Source organism: Squalius cephalus (genome assembly GCF_949319135.1).
Source record: "Squalius cephalus genome assembly, chromosome: 15".
NCBI classification, from domain to species: Eukaryota; Metazoa; Chordata; class Actinopteri; order Cypriniformes; family Leuciscidae; genus Squalius; species Squalius cephalus.
Genome location: NC_137136.1, coordinates 36,440,097 through 36,452,921, shown reverse-complemented (window position 1 = coordinate 36,452,921; position 12,825 = coordinate 36,440,097). Strand labels below are relative to the sequence as shown.

General features: G+C 41.2%; 1 protein-coding gene across 1 annotated transcript in view; it reads left to right on the top strand.

Moving 5' to 3' along the window:
- Positions 1-12,825, top strand: part of LOC307172572 (protein NLRC3-like) — a 170,745-nt gene that overhangs the window by 150,557 nt on the left and 7,363 nt on the right. The window contains exon 12 of the mRNA XM_079895072.1: positions 3,743-3,916. Within this exon, the coding sequence (XP_079751198.1) occupies positions 3,743-3,916 (174 nt within the window). The remainder of the gene's footprint in view (positions 1-3,742; positions 3,917-12,825) is intronic.

Here is a 12,825-nt window from a genome sequence, read left to right as displayed (position 1 = left end):
GTTCTAAATGGCTGAGGAGCGAGGCTTTGTGAGTAAGAGACTCTGCCTCTGACTGAGTCAGTATGAGCCAGTCGTAGAGGTAATTCAGAATGTGCATTCCCCGCTGTCTCAGGGGGGAGAGAGCCACATTCATGTTTTAGGGAATCGGCAGTCTGGCCGGCTTGTGACATCACGGTAGGCAGAAGCGCTATGTAAGATTAATAAGGGAATTAAGATCAATATAACTCAAAGGGGATTGAATTACAGTGAATAAGAAACAAATTAATATGCAAATTATTCAGAATTAATATTTAACACTTTATCAACTATTCGTCCACCGATAAGTTGAGATTAGGGTATTTTATCAATTCTGGGCAGAATATTATCCTGTGGCCTACGGTAATAATATCATAAAATTATGATAACTGATTATGAGCAAGGTAACAAAATCTACAGTTTAAGGCAGTAACTTGTAAGCACACAGCACAAGACGCTTGTGTGTAAAATCAACCAAGACTTTATTGAACTACAAAGACACCTGTCCACCCCATACAATCAGTAAGAATCCAACTACTAACATGGCCAAGACCAAAGAGCTGTCCAAAGACACTAGAGACAAAATTGTACACCTCCACAAGGCTGGAAAGGGCTACGGGGAAATTGCCAAGCAGCTTGGTGAAAAAAGGGTCCACTGTTGGAGCAATCATTAGAAAATGGAAGAAGCTAAACATGACTGTCAATCTCCCTCGGACTGGGGCTCCATGCAAGATCTCACCTTGTGGGGTCTCAATGATCCTAAGAAAGGTGAGAAATCAGCCCAGAACTACACGGGAGGAGCTGGTCAATGACCTGAAAAGAGCTGGGACCACCGGTGATCTGGATGATCCAGAGGAGTCATGGGAGAAAGTCATGTGGTCAGATGAGACCAAAATAGAACTTTTTGGTCATAATTCCACTAAACGTGTTTGGAGGAAGAAGAATGATGAGTACCATCCCAAGAACACCATCCCTACTGTGAAGCATGGGGGTGGTAGCATCATGCTTTGGGGGTGTTTTTCTGCACATGGGACAGGGCGACTGCACTGTATTAAGGAGAGGATGACCGGGGCCATGTATTGCGAGTACTTTGGGGAGCAACATCCTTCCCTCAGTTAGAGCATTGAAGATGGGTCGAGGCTGGGTCTTCCAACATGACAATGACCCGAAGCACACAGCCAGGATAACCAAGGAGTGGCTCTGTAAGAAGCACATCAAGGTTCTGGCGTGGCCTAGCCAGTCTCCAGACCTAAACCCAATAGAGAATCTTAGGAGGGAGCTCAAACTCCGTGTTTCTCAGCAACAGCCCAGAAACCTGACTGATCTAGAGAAGATCTGTGTGGAGGAGTGGGCCAAAATCCCTCCTGCAGTGTGTGCAAACCTGGTGAAAAACTACAGGAAACGTTTGACCTCTGTAATTTCAAACAAAGGCTACTGTACCAAATATTAGCATTGATTCTCTCAGGTGTTCAAATACTTATTTGCAGCTGTATCATACAAATAAATAGTTAAAAAATCATACATTGTGATTTCTGGATTTTTTTTTATTTTTTATTATGTCTCTCACAGTGGACATGCACCTACGATGACAATTTCAGACCCCTCCATGATTTCTAAGTGGGAGAACTTGCAAAATAGCAGGGTGTTCAAATACTTATTTTCCTCACTGTTTTTCCCATAGTTGAGGTGGAAGTAAATAAGGATTTAGCTGTGATAAGTGTTTAACACACAAAATTAACTTGAGTAATATAAAGCATACATAATACAGAGAATACACATGTATGAGGCAACTTCTGGTGATTAGTTTCTATAATTGAGGTAGGAAACCCTACGAATAGGCTGTAATAAAAGTTAAACAAACAGAAAGAACTCCACAGGTTATATAAAACATACATGACACTAAAGATATATGTGAGGTAAATACTGGTGATCAATTCAGCTTATTGGAAGCAATTTTGAGACCGTTGTTTGTATAGAACCACAAGTGGGTTAATTTCAGTCTATTGGTTTTGGAGACAAAAAGTCTCTGGAATTTACAGCTGCAGAAAGGAGGTGTCCCCTGGTTTAAGGTTTGTGGTGATTCTGGGTCATAGGAATGCCTTAGCATCCTTCGTTTCCTGATAAGGCAGTGGATTTATGCATTGTGGTCACCACAGGGTTTCTTGGCCATTTGGTCTTAAGTTTGGGGAACAAAGAGAAATCTTTTCCTGCTGTCCTGGCATCGCTGGTATGAGATTAGACAGGCACAAAAAGGTAAAGGGGGGTGACATCTCCTTTAGCCATCTCGGCACTATGACTGTGTTTTATGACTTACTAATGGTTCGATGGGGAATCGTTCCGAACTGTGCAATGCGGTGTTGGGTTCATTTAATGAAATGGCCTGTTCACGGATAATCCTACAGCTACATTTATTAAACTTCCAGCCTGAGTCAGGGGAATATTGAAACTGTGGGAACAGTGCCTGTGTGTAGGGGTGCACACTTATAGTGGGCATGTAACCTACAGAATAGAACTCCCTTTTGTGCTTTATTTGCATCACCGTAAAAACTAGCGTCTGTTTGCAGGCGTGCGTGTTATGAATAACAGGCCCATTGACTGCAATATCAACATTTTCAGCCACCTGAGAAGAGGGGGCTGGGGAATGTAGCATATATTGCTGGGATTACATGGGGGGCGGGGTCAATTTGAGCCTGACCAACCCCGTCTTCGGACGTTGCAAAAGAGAGTGAGTCACGCGGGGCGGGGCCAGCGCGAGCTCGTTCGCTTTGGTGAAAAGATTCACCGCAGCCGAGATTCGAACTCGGGTCTCCAGCGCAAGAATCTCAAATTCCACCACTGAGCCACAGAAGGGGTGTAAAAGAATTTTAGCAGGGGCGGATTCGCTTTCTGTACGTAAGAAAGCTGACCAAGATCAGCATAAGTAAGTATAATTTTCACCGGCCGCCAGAGCCGGGAATTGAACATGGGTCTCTGGCGCGAAAAAGCTTAAGATATCACCACTGAGCCACCGGAAACTACATAAGCTTACCGTTAGAGTGAGAATAGAAGAGAGCGTCATGTTTTGTGTCGGCGTTTGTTTGCAGGTGTGCATGCTTTATAACAGGCTCATTTGCTGCAATATTGGCATTTCCAACCACCCGCGCTAAGGGGGGGAACTGGGAAATGTGTGAGAAATGGAGGTTGGTCCGGCCTCGGCGGGACTAAAACACTCTATTTCCGCCTTTAAATTGTAAAGTAAACTTTGTTGCAAGAGGAGAATCAGAACCAAATAAGTATTGTGCACAAGTTTTATTAACTTCTGTCAGCCTTGTCTATAAGCAAGGACAAAACTAAAGCAATTTCATTTTAATCAATATTGATTTTGGAATAAAAAATAAAACAATTTAAATCGTGAACCAAAAAATTGCGATAGTTTTGTGTGTCGATTTTTTTTTCTCCCAGTCCTAACACACACAAATTCCTTAATGTTTACAAATACATTAATTACACACACACACACACACACACACATTGGGTTTCCATGTTTTATGTGGATTTTCCATAGAAATAATGATTTTTATACTGTACAAACTGTATATTGAATCCCCTAATCCTAACCGATGTAATTTATCAACTTGTTTCTAATGAATGTGTATATATTTCATATTGACAGCATTATGTTATTTATTTTTTAAGTGTCATGTTTATCTCTGGATATAGGCTTAATGTGTGTCATTGTTCTCTACAGGTTGATGGATTGTGGTATGACAGATGAAGGTTGGGCTGCTCTGGCTTCAGCTCTGAGATCAAACCCCTCACACCTGAGAACACTGAATCTTTCTTGGAATAAACTAGGAGACTCAGGAGTGAAGCTGTTCTCTGCTGGAGTGGCGAATCCTCACTGTAAACTGGAGATACTGTGGTAAGATCATCTCTACCATAAAGACCCGGAGTGAATAAGGATTAATATGTACAGTAGATAGTGTATACAGTATATCTTTGGTGTAAACCCCATCCTATGGTTCAGGGACAGATTCCAGCTTGAGCCCTCAGATCCTGCCGGCGGGAGAAGGCAGCGGTGAGGAGTCTCCCTGAAGAGGAACATTTACATCTTACTATATTATTATCTCCCAAAAGAAAGTAAAACTAACAGTTAAATAAACCGGACGAACTACAAACCAGACAACAGTTGCAGGATACAGTGAAGAGGGTTTTTTATTACAAATGTTTGCTTTAAATAAACTTGCCTTATGATGCTTTTGCAAACAGACCCTTGTAAAAGCGTGAGCATTGCCTCAAAATGTGTGTGTGCAGCTGAAAAGAGGGAAGTGGTGTGTGTTTCACCTGAACCAGGGCTGTCACCATATCAGCTTTATCACTACATGATTATCATGTCCAAAATAACACACAATAACAATATATCACCATATCTATGGAAATCTTGAAAATAATAATAATAATGCTGTCAGTCAAATTGATCTTTACTTTGTTTATTTTGTGTTATTTTTGAAAAAGAAGAATCACTCCATCACATACAAAAGGAACAATTACACTTAATGCGACCGGTTTGAAATCATGGCAACACTTTATCACAAGTATACAGTAACACAGCGCTTATAAATCATTTTAAACTATGAATAGTATATAATAGTATATAAGCTGTAGGTAATATATTAAGAGACTATATACAAATAGCGAATTCTTTGTTCACTGTCACTGTAATTAACCAAGTATTATTGTTTAATTAGCTCTTCTGTAAAGAGTAAGATAATGCTTTGTTAACAACATATTAACCATAAATAGTTCTCACTTTAGATTAGGTCACGGAAAATCTGAAAATGACATTAAGTGCTTTAATACACACACACACACACACACACACACACACACACACACACACACACACACACACACACACACTAGGGCTGGGACGATGCACCTATCTCCCAATTTGATAAAAAAAAAAGAAAGAAAGAAATACACTGCAATTTTGAATCGCAATATTGTAGGAACGCAATTCTTAAAAATTGCAGTACATATCGTATCGGCACCCAAGAATCATGATAAACACACAAACACACACACACACTAGGGCTGGGACGATGCACCTATCTCCCGATTTGATACTATCGCGATTCTTGGGTGCCGTTACGATATGTACTGCAATTTTTAAGAATTGCGTTCCTACAATATTGCGATTCAATATTGCAATGTATTTTTTTCTTCTTTTTTTACACTAGACTATGGGTAAAAGTTAACCCCCTGGGGTCGGCGGTATCACCGGCGATACCAGCTCGCTTTTTTTTTTATCAGTTCAAAAGAGATTAATTTTGCTCTGTTGACTTTAATATTACAAACACTTTTCATACATCAATCGATTCTGTTAAATGTGTATTATTTTTGTGTATACTCACAATAAAAACAAAGTGTTGTGCTTTTTGCCAAATAAAGAAAAATAAACATGATGCGAGTTCCACTTTTTCTCTGTCAGTGAAGTCCATTCTGAAACGCGTCCGAAAATGAACAATAACTCAGCGAATACTCAGTCAAACAGACATACAGACACACAGGCATGAAGCTTGAATTCTCTTCTTTTAAATGAAGTAAGTTATATAAAAAACAAATATTCTCAGTTCATGTAATCTGTAAGAAAAGAGCGAGATGTCAGTCGTTCTCATCTCATCTAATTATTTTTAATGTGACTCCGCCCACGGAGAGCACACACTATTCAAACGCAAATGACTGAGGCAATCCACGCAAACCTGTGAACGCCCCCATATCAGCTCGAGAAAACACAAGTTTAATCAGATCATGGTACTTGTTTACACCGTCTCGCGGCGCTGTGAGGAATAATAATAATGGAAAATGTACCTCAGAAGTGCTGGTATTTCGAGGAGCAAAGCATCCTGAGAATACTGTAGTAAGTTTTTTTCATTCTCAAGTGAATCGCGTTTCTGTGTGTGAATGAATGAACGGCAGAGATGCGCGCTGTTTACCACAACTCACAAAAAGACAGTTTAAATTTGAATCGCGTTTCTGTGTGTGAATGAATGATGATGTTTTAGCAAACTGTATTGCTATACTGAGATGAGTAAAAATCGACTGAAATATGTTGAAATAAAATGTAGGGTATTTGTATAAGCAATGTATTAAACTGCAAATTAACATTTATATGCCCTAATATTTCATAAAAACAGCGTTACAGTCAGGCGAAATATGAAAGACAAAATTTTGCTGACTAGATTTGGGTACAGTTTTTACTGTAGAATATACTGCCACATCAAATAAACTTTTCGTTTAGCAGTTTCTGCTCATATGTTATATATATATATATATATATATAATACTATTTTTGTCAAAAATAAAGTCATCAGCTAAGATGTTAGCTGTTCCAATGTTGGCTATATTCAAACTAATGAATACATAAGATAAAATGTAGGCCTATAATCATTTTTTTACAAAGAAAGAGTACACTTGAAATATTGTTGAAATTGTAATTATTGTTGTAATTGTAACCTTTTTAATAAAATAGCAAAACATATTTACAAGATAGATGCAAGCAAAATCTTAAATGGTCAATATAAGTCTTCTTCTAAATATATCTGTTGTCCTTGCACTGGCTCAGTCAGTGTCACACCTGAATGAATGGCTCATTATGCAGAGTCATTACGCATAATGGGGTGGGACATTGTATTCTCAAGTGTAAACCACTCCTCGTTCACGCCCCCCTCGCATATTGGCTTTCCAAGCAAAACCTGTCTTACACAATTTAAATCAATGTATTGTTTTATGTGAATGATAAAGCAAGACTATTTTCACATAATTTTGAAGCCAGAACTCGAAGCGACAACATCTATTAGTCAAAAGTCTTGTGGACACATATTTAGTATGAGTTTTGTGGTCTTATTTCAGCAACTTTCTTTTTTTTTTTCAATAACCACGCATAAACATTATTCTCTTAAAAATACAAACATTTACATTCATGTTGCTCGCATATTATGGTAGCCCTGTTTGTGCTATATAGAGTGAATTTACACCTTTGCCATTATCATGTTTATAAATAACTGAAAAAAGCACAAATGTCAGGGCATGTCAAAACATCCCAAGGGCCCCAAAAACACCTTAGACCCCAGAGGGTTAAATCATACTCTTATACAGACTGTACATGATGTATAAGATGAGTCATATTTACTAATTCAATTCATCACATCTTTCTGAGTTTTATTTCAGAAGCGTTATACAGTTCTACATTCTCTTGAATAAATAACTCAATTACAATATTTTTTTTTTAACAGTCACTTGTCGCCACCTAGTGGTGGAATAATGTAATTGATAAATGCGTTATTTTAAGCGCCAAGTTTCTATCAAAGGCTGATTTACTCTATTTTGATCGCTACTGTAGACATCAGTGTTTATATTTGAACTTTAATCTTTTATCCCAGTACTTCTATGATAATTTGAACTATTGTATCACAGAAATAATGACATTATTATGAGGTTTTAAAGACCTTTTGTGAAGCTGTTTCATGACGACTCTCTCTGGGTCAGCGGCAGCGCCAACACAGATTTGAATGTTGCGATATGATTTTGTCAAAGGTTTAATAGACAGATGAATGTGAAGACGAATGTGAAGAAGATTGTTTGTGTGTTTGAATAGAGATCACAGTATTTTAAAGATGAATCGTGCAGCTCTACTGTCTTATCTCTCTCTCAGCATATGAGCAGCGCGAGGGCTTTCAGTGCTTTCAGTCTAACGTCTCTTCCACACATCCACTTGAAATGGATATTAAGACACTCAACACTCATATGGTGCGTTCATGTCATCTCATAAAGATTGTATTGACGAGTTGAACGCACATGAAGGCCTCCACAATAGCCGCTTTTCCACCGTGGGGCCGAACGGTTCTTATAATGGTAATGAATCCTCAGCCGAACCGTGCTGGTAGAATCCGTGAAGTAAAGTCTCCAGGATTGGTCACTTGTCTGTTGTCTGGCTGCCAGTTTCTCTGTAGCTGGTTAAGCGCTCTTTGAGTGAAGTAAACAAAGCTATAATAAAATTAAAAGCAATAGCTGATCATTCTCCATAACGCGCTTGCTATTTACATCTCATATCATCAGTAAACCATCGCGCTACCAAGGCAACGACTGACGCGTTAGTATTACATCCCAAAGAGCGGCTGCTATCAAACCCACAGTGGAGAATGAAGCCGTAACCGCACCAGCTGACCCGGATCGGCATGGAATGGAACGGTTACGCAATGAGAACCGTTCGGCCCGACATTGGAAAAGCGGCTAATGTCGTAAATATATAACTAATCATTATCTATAAGCATAGCAATTATTGCATATTCAAAAAGAGACAATACATTTAAACTAGATTTGAAAGTTTATTAAATTAACTAAAATGTTACATTTATAACTATACAAATAATTACACACTGCATACATTACAACACCATTCTTTGATCAGATCTTTGAAATCAAGCCATCGTGCTCAATCGTGTTTAATAGACAGCATGACCAGACCATTCAGTCTTTCTTGAGACAGTGTTCACTAAAACATTGACAGGATCATTGAATCAGTGATTTGAACTCGGTAAACCAAATCAGTTCTGTTCATGAATGAATAATCTAGACTGGTTTATTAACGGGTTTCTCCTATTCACTGCAATGAACCGACTCAAATGATTCATTCACGACTCAGACATCATTACAAATGTATATCTATGACTAGAACGACATCGTAAATGTTGATCGATTCCTCACAGAAATTGGCTTCAAGGCTTCAGAAAGCCTAAATATATTCATCACTGGACTAGTTTTATTGTCGCTTGGTGATTTTCTGTTTCTGCACTGCGTCGTTTCTGAATAACCCGCGAACATATCAAGGACACACACACACACACACACACACACACTTGGCACACACTATAATGAATACCCGTTCTTTATAGCGTTCTACCTAAAAGATTATTTTTATTAAGTAAATACCAAAATCATCCAGGAAATTATGGAGTTCCCTTTTGAAAGCTACAATCGATGCTGCGCTGCTCAGCGCATTGGGAACGTCTTTAATCATGACCAGCTGTGAATATTGTGTGTAACACATCGATAGAATTGACCCGGAGGTAATATAGCCTTGGTCGATGGCATCATCGGCGCGCACCCGCAACACAAGGCTATAAATAGATGAGCCACAGGTGCATCATCAGGTCTTTTGTCTTCAGACCATTCTGTGCATGTGTGCGTCTAGAAACCCTCTCTATCTCTCATCTGTTCTCAGATCTTTGTTAGGAGTTCGTTTTCATCAGGCAGTGTGCAGAAAATCTAATTTCTCAAAATCTTTTTCACTCACGTTACAAACAGAGTTTAAAAAGTAAAAAAAGAGGAGAAATGAGCCAACAAAATAGTAAGCCTTCTGTTCCTCCATGCTCCCGTCCCGTGTCTGAGCTGGATACACACAATTACTGTTTTGTTTGTTTGGGGGAAGAGCATGCGGCTCTGGCTTTACAGAAAGGCGAGTGCGAGCATTGTGAACTGTTCACAGTGAAGATGCTGCGCTCTCGTCTGAACTATTTCCAGACCGCACCCACATTACCATCGTGGGGCTCTCGTATGAATCTGTGTGACGAGCAAAATACACGTCCGTCCCTTTCGCTTGCTGTGACACCTGATCCATGCATCCCTTGTCGGGATCTCGAAGAGCGCTCCGGTGCTTCTTCAGTTCACGAGGGGGATTATATATCTCTTGGGTCTTCGGACCACGAGCAGCCCGCCTCTGAGCATTCCTCTCGTGAAAAAAGATCTGTCGAGGAATTGCTCGAGGTGGTTACTCGCACGGTGGCCAGGTTACAGCTTGACTGGCCACGTGAACAAGAGACCCCCAAACGTAGTAAGCTAGAGGATAGGTTTCTGTCCGGTGGCAGGGGGGAGAGATCACAACATCAGTCTCTCCCCTTTTTCAAGGACCTCCATGATGAGCTGTCTAAGTCATGGAGTAAACCATATACTTCTCGCATCTTTGTGCCCTCAACGTCGACTTTTTCGACTATCGTGGGTGCGAAGTCGCGGGGGTATTCGGAGATGCCTCGGGTTGAAGAGATCAGCCCGAATCAGCATCTTCGATAAAGAAACCTACCCTCCCCACTAAAACCATGTAGAATAACATCATCACTTGTGGGTAAAGCTTACCAAGCTGCAGGTCAGGCTGGTGTTGCGCTGCACACTATGGCAGTGTTACAGGCGTACCAGGCTGACCTGTTGAAAGATTTGAGTGCGGGCAGTACCATCGACGAGGAAGCATTCTCTGAGCTTCGTTGAGCCACAGATCTGTCTCTCCGTGCCATTCAATGTCAGCTTTAGTCAGCACGGAGAGGCACCTGTGGCTTAATTTAACGGGTATCAAAGAAAAGGATCGTCTGTTTCTGTTAGATTCCCCTGTTTCTCCCTCTGGCCTGTTTGGCGACTCCGTCAATACTGTAGTCACCAGGTTCAAAGAGGTGAAGAAAAATGAAGAAGCATTCGTTCAGTTCCTTCCTCGCCACACTCAAGGGGAGGGGCCATCGGCCACCCAACCTCGCCCCAGTCCTTCAAAAGCCAGGGAGGTTATGAAGCAGAACGTGGCAGACCGTGCTCCCCCTAGTAAGGATTGGGGACAGGCTCGCCGCGCTCAGCAACAACCCAAGCCAGAACTCAGGACTATCATTAACAAAAAGAGAAAGTCCTGATGGTCTGGCGCCCAATCTGGTGGGGGTAGCCCCCCACGGGATAGGACGCGTTCAAGATCTTTTCGCCCCTTCCCGTTACCCTCACAAAACCTCTCCATCCCCTCCACCTCTCGTGCTTCGGGGGGCAGCGGTTTCCAGCGAAATGTTAGATGTTCCGTTGTTTCCTGCCGTCATTCAGGACACGGAACATCTAACATCCCCTCAAAAGGAAGTGTTAAAATTGATACCACTCTCAGAGAGTCTGCGTGAGTATTAAGCACAGTACAGATAGGATACAGAATCCAATTTATTCGTTGTCCTCCGCGTTTCAATGGCGTGGTCTCCCCTTCCGTGAAATCGGAGCTGATGCATGTACTGTCACAAGAGCTGCAAACTCTTCTGAGCAAAGAGGCCATAGAACATATTCCTCTTCCAGAGAGAGAGTCGGGCTATTACAGCAGATACTTCCTGGTTCCCAAAAAGGATGGGGGGTGCGTCCAATCTTAGATCTTCGAGGCTTAAACCGTACAGTAAAAGCGCTCAAGTTCAAGATGTTAACCGTCAAGACGGTCGTGTTGCAAATTCAACATCACGATTGGTTCGTCACGATCGATCTGAAGGACACATATATTCACATAGAAATATTGCCACAACACAGGAAATTCCTGAGGTTCGCTTTCGGGGGCGAAGCATACCAATTTCGGGTTCTTCCATTCGGCCTAGCCTTGTCACCCCCCACATACACAAAATGCATGGATGCAGCACTGGCTCCATTACGACTCCAGGGCATTCACATTTTGAATTATATAGACAATCGGTTAATACTAGCACAATTGCAAGAGATGGCGCTCCAACACAGAGACATCGTGTTAGCTCATCTAGTTTCTCTAGGGTTGAGACTCAACACCAAGAAAAGTGTTCTTTCTCCTGCCCAGAGAACGACTTATCTCGGGATCGTTTGGGATTCGATCACGATGCAGGCACAAATGTCTCCCGCTCGAATCGAGACCATTTGACAGACCATGAGCAAAGTCAGGCTAGGCCAAGATCGCACTGTTCGTCAGTACCAGAAAATGTTAGGTCTCATGGCTTCAGCATCCACGGTGATTCCTCTGGGGCTGTTGCACATGAGACCGTTTCAGTTGTGGTAAAAGCTAGAGGATTTCATCCAAGAGCCAATCCTCAAAGCAGAGTCCTGCACGGGTCTGATTTTGTAAATCCGCACCCACCCGTACCCGCAGTGTTTCAAACCGCATCCGACCCGTTATCCGTCAACAGCACTAATTAAAATCCGCACCCGACCCGACCCGCTTAAAATAGAACCGACATCCGACCCGAACCCGAAATAAAATCAGTTTAGCCAATCACATTATAGACACAATTACAAAAATGTTTATTGCCAGGTCATACAGAAGTTATAACGACAAGAATCAACACAAGGACAACTTCAGCTGAAGCTGTCAAAAGGCCGGTAACTTACAAGAAGAAAACTGAGCAGCCTACAACAGACGCGGCTACAACACTATCTGGCACGCAATATCGTTTAGCCTACATCTGACAATTTTGCGTTCAAACACGCCCTGCACACCACACATACTTAACAGTGTTAAATATGAAAAATACTGTTCGATAGAACTGCTTGCTTTGTTAACTTACCACAGTTATCTGCGTGCTTCCTTGGCGATGAAGTTCCACGGCTATCCAACACGAAACTGCATGCAGCAAAGCCTTTCACAATATTGTTTTCTTCAGATAACTCCTAATTTCTCCCACACACTGGACTTGACTTTTGATGACGTGTTGTCGACAATTTTACAATCTCCACTAGCTATTCTTTTCTTCAACTCCTCAGCATCTATCTCGACGACTGCAAGCAGATCGCGCGCGCGGTTATGAGGATTTTTTTTTTTTTTTAACTGAAAGTAGCCTAGGTAACGTTATAGATCCTGGGAGGGCGTGGCGCGTGGGCACAAATAAACTGATGTGTATTTCAAATTATTTTATCAACTTGAAATACAGGAATATTTTTGTAAATGTGTTCCTAAAAATATGCATATATTTTTTATACGTTTTACGTTTGCATGTGAGTGTTTTAAACCCTGTTTAGACCCGTGTTTCCCCCGTG